Raw genomic sequence first — 24253 nt, 5'->3', positions numbered from 1 at the left:
GAATTAACTGAGGTAGTAGTGATGATGATAACAAAAGAAGTAGGAAACTCAAACCAATTCAAGTAATGTTAAATCCAGAATTAATGGATTATTGAATCTGTAGCTTCACATTTTATGATGAATGGAAGTCCACAACTACCTTTATTTATTCACTGTTAATAATCACATACTAGATATTATAAAGTTCATGAATTAGAATGGTTGAAACTAAATAAAAATGATGCAAAATGAAATTTCTTATAACTGAAAGTTCTAAGATGAAGATAATGAATTTATGTTTTATTTGAAACCAAGAAAATACAAAAGGAAAGTTAGTTTTTTTTTTTTTTTTAAGATTTATTTATTTGACAGAGATCACAAGTAGGCGGAGAGGCAGGCAGAGAGAGAGGGGGAAGCAGGCTCCCAGCTGAGCAGAGAGCCCGATGTGGGGCTCGATCCCAGGACCCTGGGATCATGACCTGAGCCAAAAGCAGAGGCTTTAACCCACTGAGCCACCCAGGCGCCCCCCCGGAAAGTTAATTTTTGTGCAAGGACAGCTGGTTAATATAGCATGAGAATTCATTTAGTTTTATGTTTTGTATTTCACTATTTTCATTGGTTGAAAGGCACATTGTTTTGTTTTTTGTTTTAAAGATTTATCTATCTATCTATTTATTTATTTGGTGAGAGAGGGAGAGAGCTAGAGAGGGAGAGAGAGAAGCAGACTTCCCACTGAGCAGGGAGCCCCAAGGAGGGGTCCTGATCCCAGCGTCCTGGGATTACAACATGAGCTGACGGCAGATGCCACCCAGGTGCCTCTGAAAGGCACGTTTTAAGTGAAAGAAGTCAGTTGCAGAATAATCATATAATCACATAATTATCTATTCGTATGAAATGTCTCAAACAAAAAAATCTGTAGAGACGGAAAATAGATTAGTGGTTTGCCTTAGGGTTTTGGAGATGAGGGGTTAAGAGAGTGATAACTAATGGATATTGGATTCTTTTTTGAAGTGATAAAAATGTTCTAAGAGTGACTGTGGTGATGGTTGTTCATAACTGCATATTACAGAAACATCAAATTATATACTTTTTACGTGGGTGAATTCTTAGTATGTACATCGTATCTCGGTAAAGCTGTTTAAAAAAATAAAGCTTTAAAACTAGACAGTGCCTTCAAGAACCAACTTTCAGATATCTATAGTATTTCCATTTGTCATCCATTCCCAACTCTTGAGAAAATATTTTGTTTATTCAAGTCACATTAGCTTTCTCATTCATCCTGGATAGTAGCAAAGATTTTTCTCTAATATTTGCTTCTGAGAAAACAGATACAGAACGCATAAGTGTTACTATTTTAATTATATCATGAAGGCAGATTTTCATACTTGACTCTTTATTTACTTTCTGTTGAAACATAGTTTTTTATACTTACCTTTCTATAAATAAGGGACTAGAAGCCAGATTGTGTTGTATACAGTCTAGGAGAGAAATCTTAGTCCTTTAGTCCCCAGATTATAGGGATCGATGACCAAAAAGACTATTACGTGAGCAAATGTGAATGAATTCAATTTTTTCACATGGCCATGGCTATCATGGGGTTGTTGGAGAGCATAGTTGCTTTGGTGCAGAGGCGGATGCATGGTAAATCTTTCCAAGTGCTTTCAACTCATCTTTATTACAGCACTGAAGATGGTATATAGTTAAATAATTGCATGTCCTTTTTTCTCAGATTGTGAATTCCTTGAAGGTAGGGACTACACTTGAGTTACTCAGCTTTATACCCTTGTATCTGTACTGTAGCCTTCTAGCTTTTAGGAAGCGCTACATAAATGTTCACAGATTGGTGAGAGAAATTATGGGAACATAGAGACAAAGTGGGGATCATAGACAGGGAAATGCTAGGTACTAAGGAGATTACCTTGGAAATTTTGTTTACTGTTTGTAAGGATCACAGACCCCTCCAAAACCTTAAATGTTTTACTTTGCCAAGTTGCTGTCGAGTTACTATACTTCAGTTTTTAATTGTGTATGAATGTGAGTTGTTCATTCAGTTTAATACTTTATTTTACTTAGTCATTTTGTTATACTGACTAGTATCCCAAAATGAAATAATGAAACTTCTCATTTTGACAGCTTGAAATAACTGTGAATGTACCAGATATAGGCATAGCTGTTGTTGAAAATCCACTGTCAAACACAGATGTGACTACTCAGGAGATGAGACAAGAAGAAAATTTGAAGGCATTATCTGTCGTAAGCACCCATTTTATTATGTTTTGTTTTTAATTTTTTGTTTACTTTCAAAAGAATGGAGGTTTATTTTGAAAGCTTTAAGTTTACGAGCCATTCTTGCTAATTTCTATCATGTAGGGAGCTCTGAGTATGAATAGGAGAAACTGGTGAATAATCCATAGATTTTGTGTTTCAGTTGGAAAGCATTGATTTTGTGTATGTGCCTGAAGAACTCTTAAGAGCCTCATAAATTTACGTTAAGGGTCTGTTGCATAAAATCTATATTATGGGGGCACCTGGGTGGCTCAGAAGGTTAAGCTTCTGCCTTCGGCTCAGGTCATGGTCTCAGAGTCCTGGATCAAGCCCCATGTCGGGTTCTCTGCTTGCTGGGGAGTCTGTTTCTCCCTCTCTCTCTACCTGCCTCTCTGCCTACTTGTGATCTCTCTCTATGTGTCAAATAAATAAAATCTTAAAAAATCTATATTAAATCTATATTTAAATTACTTAAAATATATTTAGTTGCATTTTGTTTGGTACTCTTCCCTATTTGGTTAGTACTTCTCTTGTTTTTGGAGAAGACAGAAAATTCTACTTTTTTAACAACTTTATTTTTAAAATTTTTTTAGTTTTTAAAGATTTTATTTATTTATTTATTTGAGAAAGAGAGGGAGGTAGAGAAAGCACAGAAGGAGAGAGAGACTCCCCCTGAGCAGAGAGCCCAATGCAGGCCTTGATCCCAGGACTCTGGGATTATGACCTCAGTCGAAGGCAGACGCTCAACCGACTGAGCCACCCAGGTGCGGCACCCTTTTTAGCAACTTCATTAAGTTGTTAATGTCATACGCCAAATAAGTCACCCACTGAAGTATAATTCATTGGTTTCTGGTATATTTATAGGTAGGTGTAAATATTGTAATAGTCAATTTTAGAGCATTTTCATCACCTCAGAAAGATACCTTAGGTCTCAAAGCAGTTGTTCCCCATTTACTCTCGACCCTCCCCAGGCTTAGGTAACTAATAATCTACTTTTTGTCTCTATAGATTTTCTTTTTTTTTTTTAATTTTATTTACTTATCGGAGAGAGAGGGAGAGCGAGCGAGCACAGGCAGACAGAATGGCAGGCAGAGGCCCAGGGAGAAGCAGGCTCCCCGCCGAGCAAGGAGCCCGATGCGGGACTTGATCCCAGGACGCTGGGATCATGACCCGAGCCGAAGGCAGCTGCTCAACCAACTGAGCCACCTAGGCGTCCCATCTCTATAGATTTTCTTTTTTTTTTTTTAAGATTTTATTTATTTATTTGACAGAGAGAGCTCACAAGTAGACGGAGAAGCAGGCAGAGAGAGAGAGAGAGAATGAGAGAGAGAGAGGGAAGCAGGCCCCCTGCTGAGCAGAGAGCCCGATGCGGGACTCGATCCCAGGACCCTGAGATCATGACCTGAGCTGAAGGCAGCGGCTTAACCCACTGAGCCACCCAGGCGCCCTCTATAGATTTTCTATTCTGGATGTTTCATACCGATTGACTCCTACAATATGATCTTTTATGCCTGACGTTTTTCACGTAGCATTCAGGTTCATCCATGTTCTAGCATGTATCAGTACTTCATTCCTTTTTGTGGTCATATAACTCTCCCTGTAGACAGTACTGCATTTTGTCTATCTGTTCATGTGTTCATGGACATTTAGGTTGTTTCCATTTTTTGGCTTTTATAAATAATGCTGCTGTAAACATTCACGTGCAAGTTTTTATACTGACATTACGTTTTCTTTCTTTCTTTTTTTTTTTTAAAGATTTTATTTATTTGACAGAGAGAGAGAGATCACAAGTAGGCAGAGAGGCAGGCAGAGAGAGAGGGAGAAGCAGGATCCCCGCCGAGCAGAGAGCCTGATGCGGGGCTCGATCCAGGACCCTGACCTGGAGCCGGAAGCAGAGGCTTAACCCACTGAGCCACCCAGGGGCCTCTGACATTACGTTTTCTTTTCTGTTAGATATCTTCTTAGGAGAACAATTGCTGGCTTATATGGTAACTGTATGTTTAATCATTTGAGGAATTAGCAAAATGTTTTCCAAAGCTGCTGTACCATTTTAACATTCCCACCAGCAGCGTATGAGGGTTCTAATTTTATATCCTTACAAACATTTGTTACTTGATTTTTTGGATCTAGCTATACTTAGTGGATTCGAAATGGCACCTCGTTATGATTTTGATTTGGGTTCCCTAATGACTCATGTCATCAAGCATGTTTTCATGTGGTTATTGGCCATTTTTATATCATCTTTGCAGAAATGTCTATTCAGAACCTTTTCCCATTTTTTTTTTTAAAGATTTTTTTTTATTTATTTGACAGAGATCACAAGTAGGCACAGAGACAGGCAGAGAGAGAGAGGAGGAAGCAGGCTCCCCGATGAGCAGAGAGCCCAATGTGGGGCTCGATCCCAGGACCCTGGGATAACGACCCGAGCCGAAGGCAGAGGTTTTAACCCACTGAGCCACCCAGGCGCCCCCCTTTTCCCATTTTTTAACATTACTGGTTTATTTGTCTTTTTATTATTAAGTTATAAGAATTTTTTATATTGTCTGGATACAAATCTCTTATCACATATATGATTTGCAAATATTTTCTTCTGTAAGTTGTATTTTAATTTTCTTGATGGTTCACTTTAAAGTACAAAAGTTTTTAATTGTGATGAAGTCCAATTTATCTTTTTTCTTTTGTTATTCATGCTTTTTTGTAATATCTAAGATTTCTTTGTGAAAGCCAAGGTCCTCAAGATTTACTCCAATTTTTCTTCTAATAGTTTTATTTATTTCTTATTTTTTGAGAGAGAGAGTGTGCACACAAGCAGGGGTTGGGGGTAGAGGCACAGGGAGAGGGAGAGAATATTTAGCCGGACGTGAAGCCTGACACGGGGGCTCAATCTCATGACCGTGGGATCATGACCTGAGCTGCAATCAAGAGTCAGACACTCAACTGACTGAGCCACTCAGGCGTCCCACTATTTTTTTTTTTTTTAAGATTTTATTTATTTGACAGAGATCACAAGTACGCAGAGACGCAGGCAGAGAAAAGAGGAAGCAGGCTCCCCGCTGAGCAGAAAACCTGATGCAGGGCTCCATCCCAGGACCCTGGGATCATGACCTGAGCTGAAGGCAGAGGCTTTAACCCACTGAGCCACCCAGGCACCCACCCAGGCATCCCACTTCTAATAGTTTTATAGATTTCACTAAAGTTATACATTTAGGTCTTAATTAATCAACTTTGAGTTGATTTTTGTATGTGGGGTGATGTTACAGTCCTTCATTCTTTACATATGACTGTACAGTTGTTGCAGTATTTCTTTGAAAAGACTATTTTTCCCTCATTGAATTACCTTGCATTTTTGTAAAAAATAAATCAGCTATGCATGAGTGAATTTATTTCTGAATTCTTGTCTCTATTCCATTGATTTATATGTCTGTCCTTATACCAGTGATGCTCCATTGACTGCAGTTTCTTTGTGTAAGTTTTGGAATTGGGAAAGTGTGAGTCATACTACTTGATTCTTTGTTTAGAATTGCTTTGGCTTTTGAGGGACTCTTGCATTCCATATGAATTTTAAAAAATTGTCAGTTTCTGGACATTATCTAAGATTCTGATTGGGATTGCATTGAATCTGTATATCACTTGGGGGGAGCTAGTCCCATCTTACTACTGAGTCTCCCAATCCAAGAACATGCGTATTTGCCCATTTACGTAGGTTGTCTTTGATTTTTTTCAGCAGTGTTTCATACTTTGCAGTGCACTTCCTTTGTTAAATTTATTATCAAGTATGTTGTTATTTTTGATGCTGTTGTGAATAGAATTGTTTTCTCAGTCTCACTTTCAGGTTCTTTTTTAAAATTTTTTTTTCTTTTAATATTTTATTTATTTATTTGACAGAGAGAGAGAGAGAGAGATCACAAGTAGGCAGAGAGGCAGGCAGAGAGAGAGAGAGGAGGAAGCAGGCTCCCCGCCGAGCAGAGAGCCTGATGCGGGGCTCTATCCCAGGACCCTGAGATAATGACCTGAGCCGAAGGCAGAGGCTTAACCCACTGAGCCACCCAGGTGCCCCTCACTTTCAGGTTCTTTATTGCAAGTGTCTAGAAATATAATTGGTTTTTGTATATTGGTCTTGCGTACTGCAACTTTGCTGAACTCTTCAGTTTTTTCTTTTTTAATGACTCACTCTTATTCAGAATTAAATAAGCCAAAGTTTAAGAAATGTTCACAAAGTACTTACATAAAAGAAAGTTAATAGGGACAGTCACAAGTTTGCAACAAATAATTATAAAAGTACCCAGGGCAGCATGAATATAAACCATGTCACAGCATAGTGATCTAATTGTGAAATGAATAAGGCATAACTAACATTTGTACCAAGACCAGAATTAAAAAATAAACATACTTTAAAAGCTTAGTTCTACATTAAGCTGCTTCTCTTCCCCAGATCCTTAGTGAATTTATACTCTGTAACCTTAATGAGTTTATACTATGTAATTCTTTAAACAAACATATGTCAAACTATAAATTATATAGATGGATAGTTAGTGTGAAAAGCCTCCTAAAATGTACAAACTAACTGGTACTGAATTATGAGCTCTTTAGTTCTAATAGTTTTTACTTTCCTTTTTTTTTTTTTTAGTGGATTCCGTAGGATTTTCTACATGTGAGATCATGACATGTGACTAGAGATGGTTTTTAGTTCTGCCTTTCTGTATTGATTTCTCAGTGCTGCTATAACAAAATGCCATGAACAAGGTAGCTCAAAATTGCAGGAGGTTATTTTTTTATCGTTCTGGTGGCTGGTCCAAAAATCAAGGTGCCACCTTCTGGAGGCTCTGAGGGAAAACCATTTTGGCCTTTCTCCTACTTTCTAACAGTTGCCACCAGACCTTGTCATTCCTTGGCTCGTGGCAGCACATTTCTAATTTTTGCCTCCAGTGCCACATGGTAATCTCCCTGTATGTGCATCTCTATGACTTTTTTCTTCTAACGACACCTCTCATATTGGATAGGGCCAACCCTAATCCAGTATGACCTCCTCTAACTTTATTACATCTAGAAAGGTCTTATTTCCAAATAAGGTTACATTCATGTTACTGGGGTTAGGACTTCAACATATCTTTCTGGGTGAAAGAATTCAGTTCATAACACTTTTTTTCTTTTTTCTCTGTTTTAAAGATTTTATTCATATACTGACAGAGAGCACAAGCGTGGGGGGAAGGTAGCAGGCAGAGGGAGAGGGAGAAGTAGGCTGCCCGCTGAGCAGGGAGCCCAATGTGGGGCTCGATCCCAGGACCCTGGGATCATGACCTGAGCAGAAGGCAGATGTTTGACCACCTTAGCCACCTACATGCCCCATCTTATAATGCTTTTCACTCAGCATGTCTTTTATTTCTTTTCTTTTCTTTTCTTTTTTTTTTTTTTTTAAAGATTTTATTTATTTATTTGACAGAACACAAGTAGGCAGGAGGCAGACAGAGGGAGAGGGAGAAACAGGTTCTCCCTGAGCAGGGAGCCTGATGAGGGACTTGATCCCAGGACCCTGGAATCATGACCTGAGCCAAAGGGAACTGCTTAACTGACTGAGCCACCCAGGTGCCCCAGCATGTCTTTTATTTCTGCGTACCTAATTGCCCTTGCTAGAACCTCCAGTGGTGAACAAAAATGGCGAGAGTGAGCATTTTTGTCTCATTACTGGTCTGAGAGGAGAGTATTGAGCCTTTCACCATTAAGTTTGATATTAGCTGTGGACTTTTCATGTTTTATTTTTTTTATCAAACTGAAGATGTTCTAGTCTTTTCCTAGTTTGCATAACAGTATTACCATGAAAGGGTGTTGGATGTTGTCATGTGCTTTTTCTACATCTATTGAGATGATCGTGTGATTTTACCTTTTTATTGTATTGACGTCATGTATTACATTGAATTTTGATATTAAATAATAAATTTTTGGGGCACCTGGGTGGCTCAGTGGGTTAAGCCTCTGCCTTCAGCTCAGGTCATGATCTCAGGGTCCTGGGATCGAGGCCCACTTGGGCTCTCTACTCAGCGGGGAGCCTCCTTCCCCTCCCCACCCCGTCTGCCACTCTGCCTACTTGTGATATCTGTCAAATAAATTGTCTTTTAAAAAATTGCATCCAAGTTTTATATGTTGCTGTGTTTGGTTTTCTGGTATTTTATCGATTTTTTGTGTGCAAGTTCATACTAAATAATTCTGTTTTCTATTACGAATCGGACACCAGATTCTTGTGATGTCAGGAGCTGAAGTCCTGTCCTTTCTAGAAAGAAAGCCTTCCAGCTGGGACCTGCAAGGAGAAAAGACCCTGTTTTCTTGGTTGCAGGTTCTGACGTGGGGTCTCTGCTTCACTGAGCTGGGAAGAACGACGGGGAGAGAGCAGTCTTAGTTCAAAAGCACGGGCTCTCTACTTTGTTATTGTATTTTCATCAGTTTTCTCAGAAAGATGTGTCTTTTGCCCTAGGAACATTTTCAGAGGCTTTAAATGTTTGTTTTTAATAAATTTCATCAGTTTCACTGGAGAGAGGGTTAGCAGAGCTCCTTATAATATCATATTGGACATAAATCATGTAACTTTTTAATATGTTAAAATTCATTTAAGTTTTAAGCCACCTAGTGTGAAAAATTGTCAGGTTCTTTAGTTTTTGGTTTCCACTGGTTTAAAACTAGTGACAGATACGACTGAAGCTCAAGGATTATGAAAGTGAAGGAGTAAATTAAGAATGGTAGGTGCACATGGTAAATGCAATATGATTAGAGTTAAAAATTTGCATGTAGGGGCTCCTGGGTGGCTCGGTGGGTTAAGCTTCTGCCTTCAGCTCAGGTCATGATCTCAGGGTCCTGATATCGAGTCCTGCGTTGGGCTCTTTACTCAGTGGGGAGCCTGCTTCCCTCTCTCTTTCTCTGCCTGCGTCTCTGTCTACTTGTGATCTTTCTGTCAAATAAATAAATAAAATCTTTTTAAAAATTTGCATGTAGGGGCACCTGGGTGGCTCAGTGGGTTGAGCCTCTGCCTTCGGCTCAGGTCATGATCTCAGGGTCCTGGGATCGAGTTCCACATCGGGCTCTCTGCTCTGCAGGAAGCCTGCTTCCTCCTCTCTCTCTGCCTGCCTCTCTGCCCACTTGTGATCTCTCTCTGTCAAATAAATAAAATCTTAAAAAAAAAAATTTGCATGTAATACAAGGAAAAGGTAAAATAAGGAGCAAGAGACAAAATAACTTGGCTTTTAAATTACTTCTGTATGAAATGTTAATAAATAATTGTGTAGGGAGAAAACAGTTTGCACTCCTTTGTAATCAGAAACATTGAAGTTCTGTAAAACATCATGGATTTTGAGACATAGAACATATATTTGGGAAAATATGTAAGACATTGTTTATCTTTTCCTCTTTTAGGAAATGAACACAGATGAACATACCCAAGATGAAACAGGTAACTGTTAATAAGGAAACTGATAAAACTACTTGGTTAACACTAACAAAGTGATTTAGTATTGGTGTTAGTTAGCAAGTGAGTAATTTCACTGGAGAGTTGAACAAAATTTTAACTTTTGTATATGTTACCCTTAGGAGAAACTTGGATTCTTGGAATAATTACTTTATGAAGTGAGTTAAGAGTTAAATGTTTAATAAAGAAATATTACTTGCTTCCTCAATTCTGCCCAAATGTATTTTCTTTGAAGGTATTAAGTTATTTAGTAGGAGGGAGGAATTTTCAGTGAGTAAAAGCTAACAGTTAATTATTTCTTGTTTTGTAGTAACCAGTACTGCTGTAAGGAATTAATGGTATGCAGGATATTGAAACTTCTTACTAGAGAGTAAATGCTTGAATTAAAAATATTTTCTAAGTAAACAAACTTCAATTTTCAGCTTCATTTTTCTGTTTTAATGTTGGTGTATTTCACAAGGTACCAGTGATGGAAGCACTGAAGCTGCTATAACGTTACTTGCAATGGGAGATCTAGTGTTGCAGTCAGAAATCGGGGCAGAACAGAATGATGGTAAGAATGAAAGTTAAGTCTTAACTGAGAAAAGCCTTTTAACGTACAGCTTTTAAGAAATTATACCCACAACTGAGTAGTCAGTCAGTACCTGCCTTTTACATTTGAAGTTGGTCTTTTTTTTTTTCCCCAGAAAAAGGTAATACTGTGTACATTGATCCAAACTTAGTTCCTTTAGATGTAGTGGCCACCATTTCAAAATAGTGCACTTGCTTTATTAAGAAAACTTTGTATTCCTGGAATAATCTAGTGAGTCCTTTACTTTTCTCATCATAAACGTTGATTAACTGAACCCATTGATCACTGATCATTTAACACATATTTCCTTAGCAAAGGGACTTCTGCTTTGGATTGTCTTCACAGTTAACTGTGAATCTATAATCACATATAGTATGAAGGGACAATAGCAGTCACTGAAATAATTTAATTGCAACTATTCTGTTCGTTTGGACTGAGCCAAAAGATATGTCAACTCAGATTTTCACAGTATTTTAGGCTGAGCTTATGGAGTACCTTCTATTTTAAGTCTACTAAATGGATAGTTAACTATAGTCCTGTTAATTATTTTGTCTGGAGATTAGTGGCCTGCCATTTGTTTTAGGTGTTAGACTTCTAGCCCCCAAACTATACATTTATCAGGAAATTTTCTGGTCTGTGTTCCTTACACAGTCTCATTTCTCTCTCTCTCTCTCTCTTTTTTTTTTTTTTTGAGTAAACTGTATACCCAGTGTGGGGCTTGAACTCATGACCCCAGGATCAAGAGTCACATATTCTACTGACTTAGCCAGGCAGGTCAGCTCCTTTCTCAACGGCAGAGTATTGCTTTTGTGACAGGACCTGTCACAAATCTCTAGAACATAAAAACAGGTTTTAAAAATTTGTGAATGAAGGTGATCCTATCTTGAAACTCATTCGAGGCTGTGTAGTTAGTCAAGATAACAGATTAATTTTTACTTCCTTTTTTTCCCCTTAAGATTTTATTATTTATTTGTCAGAGAGAGAGAGAGCACAGCAGGGGGAGCACAGATAAAGGGAGAAGCAGGCTCCCTGCTGAGCAAGGAGCCTGAAGTGAGACATGATCCTGGGACTCTGGGATCATGACTTGAGCTGAAGGCAGACCTCCAACTGAGCCACCCAGGCGTCCCTCATTTTTACTTCTAATAGCACAAGAATTCTAGTCTGTAAGAATGATTTGGCCTAGAACAAGTCAAATCTCTGGCATAAAATATGTAATCACTTTTATTATTTTTTTAAGATTGTATTTATTTTTGAGAGAGAGAGAGAGAGAGCATATGTATAGAGGGGAAGGGCAGAGGGAGAAGCAAGGGAGAAGGGAAGAGGGAGAAGATCCCAGGACCCTGAGATCATGACCTGAGCCAGAGGCAGACTTTTAACTGACTAAGCTACCCAAGCGCCCTGATCATGTATTTAAATTCAGAACGAAAAAGAGTAAACTTTAAAAGTAATACAGAATTTTACAGTTGCTTAATGTTGAGGGATTTATTTTCTTTGGATGTCTACTTGTATTGGGTCAATTTTAATTTTCTGTTCTTTTCTGTAATAGGAGTATGTGTACTTCTTGATGTTCATTCAAAGGATAAAAGCTGTGTTCCTTTTAGCCCAGATAATGTAAATCACAAAATTGTTCGTGAATGTCAGGAGCTTTCTTCACCTGTCAATAGTACATCTCCTTCTTCATTAGAAGAAAACAAGATTGTATTGGAAGAGCAAAGTACTAAAGAAGAAATTGGTTTAGTGGAGAAAGTAAAGGAAAACGCTGTATCAACCAGGTTTATTTTGCTTTATTAAACTCTTGAGTTTTACAGTATTCAATTAATAAATATATTTAAACTATCATTTTAGTTAATAGCTTTTGAGTAATACTTGTGTAAGTGTAAAGTAGGCATTGCTGATTTCTCAGCCTTTATTCTTTTAAGTATTTTATTTATTTATTTGAGAGAGAGGGAGTGTGAACGAGAGAGACAGAAGGAGCAAGGGGAGAGGCAGGAGAGAGGGAGAAACAGACTCCTCACTGGGCAGGGAGCCTGATTTGGGGATCGAGCCTGGGACTCCGGGATTGTGACCTCAGCATAGGGCAGACACTTAACCAACTAAGCCACCCAGGTGCCCCAGTTTCTTAGCCTTTAAAGTGAGAGGATAGGTTGGTTTGGTTTTAGTTTCATGGTTTGCTTTTTTTTTCCCTTAAGATTTTATTTGTGAGAGAGAAAGAGAGAGAGAGAGAACATGAGCAGGGGAAAGAGGCAGAGGAAGAGTTATAAGCAGACTCCTTACTGAAAAGGGAGCCTGACACGGGGCTCCATCCTAGGACCCTGGGATTATGACCTGGGCCAAAAGCAGATACTTAACTGGATGAACCACCCAGGCACCTCTGGCTTGCATTTTTTTTTCCCCTAATAAATTTTTTTAAGTAGACCCCACACGCAACATGGGGCTTGAACTCAGGAGATCAAGAGCCACATGCTCTACTCACTGAGCCAGCTGGGCTCCCTTAATGGTGTGCATATTAAAGTAAATGTAATATGTGCATCTTTGAAGCTTTAATGAAATAGTTTTCTGTAAATATGGTCTCTGTTTTTTAAACATGGTCCAGATTCTCTTCCCTTCTCCAGACTTGCAGTAAAATTGCCACTGTATATTTTCGGTATTAAAAAATGAACACTTACAGATATTGTGGCACCTGAGAAGGTAGCACATAACTATCAGAATGTATGAAGGTGAGAGAGATAGTTATTACATGGTTGATGGATTTCTCTCTTCCCATCTTTCTTCTAGGAATACAACTTCTGAAGTGACCAGTAATTTGAGAATAAGAAGTAGATTTCCCAAGCCTAAACCAAATCTTAAGACTTCAGGGACCAGCAGGTTTGGTGTTCATCAGGAAGTTCTCAATTTGTTTGTAAACAAAGGAGAAGTGGTAGAAAGTCAAAGAGGTAAATTTTTTTCCCTTAAAAAGCTACAAAATTATATTTACAAGAGAAATTGCATTAGCATTTCAAATGGAATATTCATTTAAAATTATTTTAATTTAGTATTAAAAAGTTTCAAAAAGTAGAATGAACTGTAAAAAAAAAAACCCAATAAATCCATTAACTAGCTTCAGTCATTATTATAGTTTTTCTGTTTAGTTGACCCAAAACCCAAAATAACATGGGTTTGAACCCCATGGGTCCACAATACATGGATTTAAAAAAAAAAGATTTTATTTATTTATATATAGCAGGGAGGAGAGGGAAGAAGGAGAGAGAGAATCCCAAACAGAGTCCGTGCTGAGCATGGAGCCTGATGTGGGGCTTGATCTTGACCCCGAGAGCATGACCTGAGCTGAAATCAAGAGTTAGACGCTTAGCTGCTTGAGCCACCCAGGTGCCCCTATACATGGATTTTTTTTTTTTTAACTTTTATTTTAAAAGTTTTATTGGGGCACCTGGGTGGCTCAGCGGGTTAAAATCTCTGCCTTCAGCTCAGGTCATGATCTCAGGGTCCTGGGATCGAGCCCCACATCAGGCTTTCTGCTCAGCAGGGAGCCTGCTTCCTCCTCTCTCTCTGCCTGCCTTTCTGCCTACTTGTGATTTCTGTCAAATAAATAAATAAAAATCTTTAAAATATGTTTTATTTGGAAATAATTTCAAACTTAGAGAAAACTTACAAGAATAAGGAATAGTACAAAGAGGGCACTTGGGTCGCTCAGTGGGTTAAAACCTCTGCCTTCTGCTCAGGTCATGATCCCAGGGTCCTGGGATCGAGGCCCGCATCGGGCTCTCTGCTCAGCGGGGAGCCTGCTTCCTCCTCTCTCTCTGCCTGCCTCTCTGCCTACTTGTGATCTCTGTCTGTCAAATAAATAAATAAAAATCTTAAAAAAAAAAAAAAAAGGAACAAAGAACATCCAGATACCTCTTGTATGTAAGCTTATACTTAATTATACATGGAGTTTTTTTGACAGTACAGTACTATCAGTGTATTTTCTTTTTCTTATGATTTTCTTTTTTTAAATTAAATTTTATTTATTTATTTGAGAGAGAGGAGAGCACAGAGGGAGAGTGAGAGGGAGAAACAGACTCCCTGCCGAGCAGGTAGCCCTGTGTGGGGCTTGATCCTAGGACCCTGAGATCATAACCTGAGCCAAAGGCAGATGCTTAACCAACTGAGCCACCCAGGCATCTCTTCCTTAGGATTTTCTTAATAACATTTTATTTGTTTGAGCTTACTTTATTGTAAGAATATAATATCTAATACATAAAACTTAGAAAATATATGTTAATCGACTTAAATCATCGGTAAGGCATCTGGTCAACAGCAGACTATTAGTTGTCAGGTTTTTTGAGATTCAGATATGCAGAATTTCTACCGCATGGGAGCTTTGTGCCCTTAACCCCCATGTTGTACAAGAGTTAACTATATTTACTTAACGTTTTTGTCATATTTTGTGTGTGTGTGTGTGTGTCTGTGTGTGTGTTGTGTGTGTGTATACGTGAATATTCAAGCAAACAGTTTTTAGAAAGCTATACATGCATGTGGCAAAAAATAAGACATTGTCCCCAAGTTATAAAATTTAATAAACTTCTTTGGTTCCCAGTCCCCAATCTCATCTCTAGTGGTAAATTGCCATTAAGTTTTTTTCATGGACTTCCATTATTTTATAGACATAAGCATCTAAATGTGGGACTGTGTGTGTACATAGATAGATACATCAGTATATACATAAACACATGTATTTAAATATTAATATATAAATATTAATATATTTATCAATATATTTAAACAATAGCACACATATTATTTAATATGTAATATATTAAATATAACATATTTAAATATATGTCATTCCTTTCAGAAAGAACAAAATTATGAGAATACTATATTGTATATACTGTTTAGCACATTTATTTATTTACTTATTTTTTAAGATTATTTATTTGAGAGAGAGTGCCTGGTGGAGAGGCAGAGGGAGAGGAATGGGGAGTCCCAAGCAGACCCTGGCTGAGCCTGGAGCCCTACTCAGGGATCAGTTCCATGACCCTGAGATCATGACCTGAGCTGAAACCAAGAGTTGGATGCTTAACCCACTGCATTAAGCGGGTGCCCTTTGTTCAGTACTTTTTTTTTTTTTTTAAGATTTTTAAAATTTATTTGACACAGAGAGAGAGACACACACACACACAGCGAGAGAGGGAACACAAGCAGGGGGAGTGGGAGAGGGAGAAGCAAGCTTTCTGCATGACCCTGGGATCATGACCTGAGCTGAAGGCAGACGCTTAAGGACTGAGCCACCCAGATGCCGCTGTTCAGTACTTTTGAAAATAACAGTTTCACTGAGATAATTCTATATCATACAGTTAAACCATATGAAATGTTTACTGCAGTGGCATTTAGTATATTGCCCAAGTTGTGTAATCTTCTTCATTAATAGCCACTCCGTATATCCTTCAACCCTTCCCAGCCCTAGGCAACCACTAATCTACTTTGTCTCTGTAGCTTTTCCTGTTTTGGATGTTTCATATTGAAGGAATCATATAATATGTGGTCTTTTGTGTCTGGTTTCTTTTACTTAGCATGTTTTCAAGGCTCATTTGTGTTGTAGCATGTATCAGATATTTCTTTTGCTTACCAAATATTCCATCATACTACCTTTTGTTTATTCATTCAGGGCGTTTAGGTGGTTTTCTGTTTGTTAGCTATTGTAAGGAATGCTGCTAAGAACATTCATGTGTAAGTTTTTGTGTGGACATAAGTTTTCATTTGTCTTGGATTTATACTTACAAGTGGCATTGCTGGAACATACGGTAATTCCATGTTTAACCTTTGAGAAACTGCCAAAATGTTTCAAAAGTGGTAGCAACGTTTTGTATTTTCTTTTGTTTTTTTCCTTTTTTTTTTAAAGAAAATTTTTTTTCTTTACACTCATTTTTATTAAACAAATAAGTCTGGTAGTGGAACTTTTGTATTTAATGCATAAACATATATAAGTCCCTTTATTAGAGAAATTATACATATTGGTGAATGTGGTCAGTGGTGACATCTATGGGTTAATTGTTTATTTATTTATTTATTTATTTCAAAAGATTTATTTATTTATTTTTTGTCAGAGTGAGCGCAGGCAGACAGAGTGGCAGGCAGAGGCAGACAGAGAAGCAGGCTCCCGCCAAGCAAGGAGCCCAATGTTGGACTCAATCCCAGGATGTGGGGATCATGACCCGAGCTGAAGGCAGCGGCTCAACCAACTGAGCCACCCAGGCGTCCTTGGGTTAATTGTTTAAATAGAAACAATAATTAGGATAGATTCTGTGCTCTCTTTGTTACATTGTGAAGTATCTTGTGTAGTCATACTCTATTGTTGGAATGACAGCTTTACAAACTTGAAGAAAATTAGGAGATATGGCTAGGAATCTGATTTTTTTTTTAAGGTTTTATTTATTTATTTGACAGACAGAGATCACAAGTAGGCAGAGAGGCAGGCAGAGAGAGAGGAAGGGAAGCAGGCTCCCCGCTGAGCGGAGAGCCCGATGTGGGGCTCAATCCCAGGACCCTGAGACCATGACCTGAGCTGAAGGCAGAGGCTTTAACCCACTGAGCCACCCAGGCGCCCCTCTTCACATATCTTGACTGATGTCTTCATACATGTGTTCAACTGTTAAAGGCTGCCTTTGCTCATCATAGCTGAACAACCATAATTGTGGTGTCTGGTAGTATTTATCATAGGTGATATAAAGGTCATAAGTTCTTGTTTGCAAAATAGCATCTTCACTTCCAGCATCAGTTTTAGTTTTACAAGCTTCTCCTGTTTCTCTTGTGTTTAGGGTAGCCTCATCTGTTTCCAGCAATCCACTTTCTTCATGTTCTTCCAGATCTGCAGGTTCTCCTTCATCATCTTCTTCCTCCTCCTCACATATTGCTGCGCAGTCTTGAAGTTTTATACTGTCCTTGCTTTCCAATGTAATCTCCTTAACTGCTTGTTATTCCTGCAATACCTGTGTTATGATAAGTATCTACCCATCCCCCATCACCATATTCATCTTCAGTGATAGCTTCCAATTCATCTGAATATTCCATCTGTTTGCACTGGTTGTAGCATCGCACATTTTTGGTAACCAACAATTGTTTGCCTGTTGGTAGGTATGCCTTCACTTTCAATTCTTCCCCTGTAGCCCATTGCCATGTTGGATAGTGGTGGACTAAGTGATCTCCATCCGCTACAAACTCTTCTGAGGTGATAACACCTGTTTCCTTAAACTTTGATTCCTTGAAGACTGGGGTCAGGTACTCAGCTACTTCCAGTGCCTTTCCCTTCACTGTGTTAATCACATTCTGCATCCTGGGGCCAGAGAAGTGGCCAGCCCTGCGACAGGTCAGGAAGGGCAGCCAGGGAAGGGACCAGGAGTCAGAAAAAAGCCCTGCTGCCACCAGTGCGCATCGGCACTGGCACCCAAGGGGACGGGACAAGACAGGATGTGATGGGACGGACCGGATGAGGGGCTATTTTTAAGTAATCTCTGTACCCAATGTGGGGCTTGAATTTATAACCGTGAGATCAAGAGTCACATGTTCTACTCAATGAGCCAGCCAGGCGGCCCAATATTGTGTCTTTCATCAACATTTTGTGAGGATTTTGCTTTCTCTTTATCCTCTCAGACACTTGTTATTATATAGTCTACTCAGTTTGAAGTATCTCCTGGTTTTGATTTGAATTTCTTTCATGACCATTGATACTGAATATCTTTTTATGTGCTTATTTTTATATTTTCTTTAGAGACATGTGTTCACATCTGTGCTCATTTTTTTTTTTTTTTAATTTAACACGGGGCTTATGACCCTGAGATCAAGACGTGAGCTGAGATCAAGAGTTGGATGCTTAACCAACTGAGCCACCCAGGTGCTCTAAATTTGTGCTCATTTTTGTATTGGGAAACTTGTTTTATTACTGAGTTCTTTATATTGTAGCACTCTGTTTTTATTTATGTATTCTTATTTTTTAGAAGATTTTATTTATTTATTTGACAGAGATCACAAGTAGGTGGAGAGGCAGGCAGAGAGAGAGGGGAAGGCTCCCTGCTGAGCAGAGAGCCTGATGCGGGGCTCGAGTACAGGATCCTGGGATCATGACTTGAGCCAAAGGCAGAGGCTTTAACCACATTGAGCCATCCAGATGCCCCGAGTTTTTAAAGATTTTATTTATTTATTTGAGAGAGAGAGAATGAACAGGGGGAATGAGCAGAGGCAGAGGGAGAAGCAGACTCCCTGCCAAGCAGGGAGCCTGATATAGGGCTTGATCCCAGGACTCTGAGATCATGACTTGAGCCAAAGGCAGACACATAATGGACTAAACCACCCAGGTCCCCCAGTAGCACTCTGTTTTTTAAAGATTAGTATATTGAAAAAAATCTTTCTATATGATTACCTAGCGTTCTCTTCTTTTTTTTTTTTAATGGCCTCACTAGATTGTGGTGTACATGTTGAATCCTACTCCTACTTCTTTTCTACCTTCCCTCCCTGCCAAGGGCCCATCTGCTTCACATGCTAGTAAGAGCAGGAAAACAGTGTATATAGTAGGCTGTCTAGATTGTCTTAAGCCCTGTAGGTAGAAGATCTGGATAGTTAGCATCATCTTTGCCCTGTTTTGGGGTTCCTGATTTCTGGGATTTCCTTTCAGCCAGCAATGCTTAATGATTCAGTTAGTTAATTCTTTTACTTACTCTGAGTTCAGAAGTACCCAAAAGATACTTCAGTGTGTAGGCTGAAGTTACCTTTTTTATTTTTATTAAAAATTTGTTTTGATTTGAGTGTGGTTGACACACAGTATTTTTTATATATATATATATATATATTTTTTAAAGATTTTATTTATTTATTTATTTATTTATTTATTTATTTATTTATTTATTTTAAAGATTTTATTTATTTATTTGTCAGAGAGAGAGCGAGCAAGAGCGAGCACAGGCAGACAGAGTGGAAGGCAGAGTCAGAGGGAGAAGCAGGCTCCCTGCGGAGCAAGGAGCCCCATGCGGGATCATGACCTGAGCCGAAGGCAGCTGATTAACCAACTGAGCCACCCAGGCGTCCCAAGATTTTATTTATTTATCAGAGAGAGAGAGGGGGAGAGAGCGAGCACAGGCAGACAGAATGGCAGGCAGAGGCAGAGGGAGAAGCAGGCTCCCTGCTGAGCAAGGAGCCCGATGTGGGACTCGATCCCAGGATGCTGGGATCATGACCTGAGCTGAAGGCAGCTGCTTAACCAACTGAGCCACCCAGGCGTCCCCACACAGTATTATATTAGTTTCAGGTGTACAACATAGTGATTCAAGAAGTTTGTTCATTGTGCCGTGCTCACCACAAGTAGAGCTACCATTTCTCACTATATGATGCTATTCTAGTACCATTGACTATTCCTTATGTTGTGCCTTTTATTTCTGTGATTTATTTATTCCATAACTGGAACCTTGTATCTCCCATTTTGTCTGTCTTCCTATTTTGTCTGTCCTCCTATTTTGTCTGTCTTCCTACTCCCTCCGCTATGGAAACCATTAGTTTGTTCTCTGTATTTATAGGTCGATTATTCTCTTCATTTGTATATTTGCTTTCTTATGATTCCATATATGAGGGAAATCATATGGTATTTGTCTCTCTCAGTTTGACTTACCTCACTTACCATAATACCTTCTTGGTCCATCCAGTTCACAAACAGCCCAATTACAACTTTTTTAATGGCTTTTTAATATCCCATTGTGTATACATACCACATTTTCCTTATCCATTCATGTACTGATGGGCACTTAGGTTTCTTCCATATCTTGGCTCTTGTAAATAATGCTGCAGTAAATTTTGGGGTGGTACATATGTCTTTGGAATCTTGGTCTTTTCATTTTCTTTGTGTAAATACTTAGTACTAGAATTTATCATACGTATTTTTTTTTTTTTAAGATTTTATTTATTTATTTGACAGCGAGAGATCACAAGTAGGCAGAGAGGCAGGCAGAGAGAGAGGAAGGCAAGCAGGCTCCCTGCTGAGCAGAGAGCCCGACGTGGGGCTCGATCCCAGGACCCTGAGATCATGACCTGAGCCGAAGGCAGCGACTTAACCCACTGAGCCACCCAGGCGCCCTATCATACGTATTTTTATTTGTGATTTTTGGAAAAACATCCTTACTGTTTTCCACAGTGGCTACACCAATTTACATTCCCACCATTAGTGCACAAGTGTTCCTTTTTCTCTATATCCTCATTAACACTTGTTATTTCTTGGGTTTTTGTTTTTGTTTTTGTATTTAGCCATTCTGGTTGTGATATCTTGTAGCTTGGATTTGCATTTCCCTGTGTTAGTTAGTTAGTTATTAGTTATGTTGAGCATCTTTTCATGTCTGTTACCCATCCGTGTATCTTCTTTGGAAGACCCCTTTTTTTGTTTTTGTTGTTGTTGTTTGTTTGTTTGTTTTTTTAAAGATTTTTTATTTTATTTATTTGTCATAGAGAAGCGAGAGCAAGCACAGGCAGACAGAGTGGCAGGCAGAGGCAGAGGGAGAAGCAGGCTCCCTGCCAAGCAAGGAGCCCGATGTGGGACTCAATCCCAGGACGCTGGGATCATGACCTGAGCCGAAGGCAGCCGCCCAACCAACTGAGCCACCCAGGCGTAGGTTCCATGTCCAGCATGGAGCCCAGTACAGGGCTTGAACTCATGACTCTGAGATCAAGACCTGAGATCAGGATTCATACATTTAACTAACTGAGCCACCCAGGAGCCCCATCTGTGGCAATTTTTTAATTAGATTGTTTTGTTTTTTGATGTTGAGTTGTATAAGTTCTGTATATATTTTGGATATAAACCCCTTATCAGATGTATCATTTGCAAATATTTTCTCTGAATTGGTAGGTTGCCTTTTCATTTTGTGGATGGTTTCCTTCGCTGTCAGTCCCAATAGTTTATTTTTGCTTCTGTTTCCCTTGCTTCTGGAGACATATCTAGAAAAATGTTGCTACAGCTGATGTCAGAGAAATTATTGCCCGTGTTTTTTTTCTAGGATTTTTATGGTTTGGTCTCATGTTTAGCTCTCTAATCCATTTTGAGTTTATATTTTGTTTATGGAGTTAGAAAGTGGTCCAATTTCAGTCTTTGGTAGCTGTCTAGTTTTCCAAGCACCATTTATTGAAGAGACACGTCTTTTACACATTGTATATTCTTCAGAGTTTTTTTGTGGTCCCATACAAATTTTAGTATTATTTGGTGTAGTTTTGTGATAAATGCTGTTGGTATTTTGATAGCGATTTGAAGGTAACTCTTTTATGTAGAAGTCATTTTCTTCTTCTTTGTGACATTGTTTTTAGAATAGCTCCCTCCCTAACAACTTTGCCCAAGGTGGAGCTAGCCAGACCTCATGTGTACCCACTTCTAAAATTCTTTTATATGTGGGTTTGTAATTACACTGCTGTCACCATGGAGTGGACATAAAATTGCTATGGCAGCCACGAGTGAAATATGTATAGTGTAGGATTCGTTAATCATCTGCCTCAAAAATCGCATTGGCCAAGACCACTCTTACTGCTGCATGTAAGTTTGATTTTTGGATTAAGAGAAATTTGGAAGAGCCACTATATAGTGATCAGTCTTTAAAGAGAGAACATATTTCTAACTAATATGGAGGTTTTAGCTGTACTGTTTTGGACTATATCTTAAGTGTATTTTTTGTTTAAGAAACTGAGAAAAATATTTCTGAAGCAACGGAATTACAAGATGAAAACCTTGGATCATTTAGAACAACAGAGAGTAAGGAGCAGAGCAAATTGGCTTGTGAACATGGTATTGAAGAGACTGCTATTTCTCAAGAAGCAAATCTAACTGAAAGGTAAAAAGAAATTCTGGGATTTAGTTTAAATTCTGTTTCAACTATAGTCATTAGCTATAGCTATAACTGTTTGATTGGAAAAGGAGGGTTCTGTTGCATTAAATATATTTTAGAACTTGAACACCATTAAATCTTTGACTCACAGCTCTAAACATTACTCTGTAGTTGTCCACTTGGTTTCAGTACAGAACTTTAATACATACTCTGAAATTCAAATATGTACTAATCTCTTTTTCAGAAATGATGATCAGGAAGAGGAATCTCAAAAGGTTCAGATATCATCAGTTGCTCCAGTTTCCTTTGAGACAAGGCCCCATATACTTGGTTCAGATGTGGTTCTCCCTGAGAGTTCTGTTGAAGAGCCCCAAGGGAAGGACTCTAATGGAGACAATGTGCTTGCTCTTCATATGTCAGAGGTAAAAGAAGATAAAATATAACATGGGGTGGCAGGGTGTTTATTCCCCATTAAAAAAAAATAAGGTATAATTTACATACAATAGACTTCACCTTCTTAAGTGTGTACTTGTACAAGTTGTGACAAACATATATAGTCATGTAAACAACATATGAGCATTTCCGTCATCCCCCAGATTCCCCAGGGCCCTTTTTTACACCCCCCCACCCCTTAGCACCCTGGCTACTTGGTGATCCCTTATCTGTTTTCTTTCCTTAGTTTTGCCTTTGCAAGAATGTATTGTGATAGAATTTTTTATTGAGTGTGTTTTTAGTCTTTTGAGCACAGATAAAACAGCCAATACGTAGCTTTGCTGTGAAAGTTTTGAAAAAGGGTTTTGTACAGAGTATTTACCTCTTGCTTGTGGGCCACTGAATCTGAGAACTACTTTCACGTTGCAGGTATTTTTTTGAGGTGTTATTACTACATGTTTGGTATCGTGTAAGATACTGGAGGGACAGAGTTGTGAGAAATCATTGAGGATAAGAATGGTTAAACTCTGGTAGGTGCTGTGAAAGCAAGTTGCACAAGACACTAAAGGGGTGGTCCTCAACCCAGTCTTCGGAAATAGGGTTTAGACATTTGCTTTCTGTTGCTGTTGTTAAAATTCCTCAGGTTATTCTGATGTGTAGCCAGGACTGAAAAAGCCCTTGATCTAGAAGAACAGATATGAATTAGCCAGTTGAAGGGAGAAGAACGTGTGTTAAGAATAAATATGAAACAGCATTTCATGTTCAGGGATAAGTAGTTATGAGTAGGATATAAATTAAGAAGTAGTTAAAGATGAGTGAGGTAGGCAACCTGGGAGCGGATCATAAAAGGGGTTTTTATGACTTGCAAGGATTTGGAGTATATCCAAATGTATGGGACTTTCCCTAGCCCCCAACTTGTTTTACTTTTTATTTTGAAATAATTTCAAACTCATTGAAGAGTTGTAAAGATCTTAAATAGAATTCTCATATAACTTTTACTTAGATTAATTAATTAATAACATTTTGCTTATTTGCTTTTTCTGTCATGCTCTCCATCTCTGTAGATAGATACTTTCAAGAAACTGAACCATTTGAGAGCAGACAGGAGCCTTCATTCATACATATTTCAGCTTTTATTCGATACCATCAAGGATGTTTTTAATAGAGAAATGATGATACTGTTGTCACAGTCAGTATTACCATATTATCTAATACTGATACTAAAATTATATGTAATACATAGTTTCAACCAGGGCTCTCATACTGCATTTAGTTGTCATTCTCTTTACTCTCTTTTCATCTGGAGTAGGTCCCCTGCACTCTTCCCTCTTTCGTGAGCTTGACATTGCAAGCTAATTCATAATCTGGATTTTTGTGCTTTGTTCCTCATTTTAGATACAGATTGAACAGTGTTTGGCACAATTACTACTTAGGTGTTGTTGTGTTCTTCCTTCTGTATCCCCTCAGCAGGCATGTGCTGTCAGCTTGTTTCATTGTTGGTGATGTGGACTAATTACTTGGGTAGCATGGTGTCTGCTAGATTTCTACATTAAACAGCATCTTCTGTACATTGTGTTAGTATTTTCAGACTCAGCCACCTTCTCCCCAGTAGTTTTAGTATCCATTGGTGATGCTTGCCTGAATCGATGACTGACGTTGGTTACAAAATGAGAGTTTGAAAATTTTAAGCAGTAAAGAATTACAATAAGAATTGCATTTTAGAGAATACAG

The 24253-nt window shown here is 38.6% G+C and overlaps 2 protein-coding genes across 11 annotated transcripts in view; one reads left to right on the top strand and one right to left on the bottom strand.

Annotated features, from left to right (window-relative positions):
• BDP1 (B double prime 1, subunit of RNA polymerase III transcription initiation factor IIIB) overlaps window positions 1–24253 on the top strand; it is a 96346-nt gene that overhangs the window by 58668 nt on the left and 13425 nt on the right. For 9 of the 10 annotated variants that reach the window (XM_032336023.1, XM_032336029.1, XM_032336028.1 and 6 more), the window contains 7 exons: window positions 2113–2232; window positions 9643–9679; window positions 10155–10247; window positions 11812–12037; window positions 13041–13198; window positions 21946–22096; window positions 22335–22512. In XM_032336023.1, the coding sequence (XP_032191914.1) occupies window positions 2113–2232; window positions 9643–9679; window positions 10155–10247; window positions 11812–12037; window positions 13041–13198; window positions 21946–22096; window positions 22335–22512 (963 nt within the window). The remainder of the gene's footprint in view (window positions 1–2112; window positions 2233–9642; window positions 9680–10154; window positions 10248–11811; window positions 12038–13040; window positions 13199–21945; window positions 22097–22334; window positions 22513–24253) is intronic. The other variant, XM_032336026.1, reaches the window with a different exon arrangement.
• On the bottom strand, window positions 16856–17986 carry LOC116586273 (ubiquitin-like-conjugating enzyme ATG3). Its single transcript, XM_032336034.1, is given in 2 exon segments — window positions 16856–17216; window positions 17218–17986. Coding segments are annotated over 2 exon segments (720 nt in total). The 5' UTR covers window positions 17577–17986.

The sequence above is a fragment of the Mustela erminea genome, chromosome 3, assembly GCF_009829155.1.
Source record: "Mustela erminea isolate mMusErm1 chromosome 3, mMusErm1.Pri, whole genome shotgun sequence".
NCBI classification, from domain to species: Eukaryota; Metazoa; Chordata; class Mammalia; order Carnivora; family Mustelidae; genus Mustela; species Mustela erminea.
This window is presented reverse-complemented; position numbering and strand designations above follow the sequence as displayed.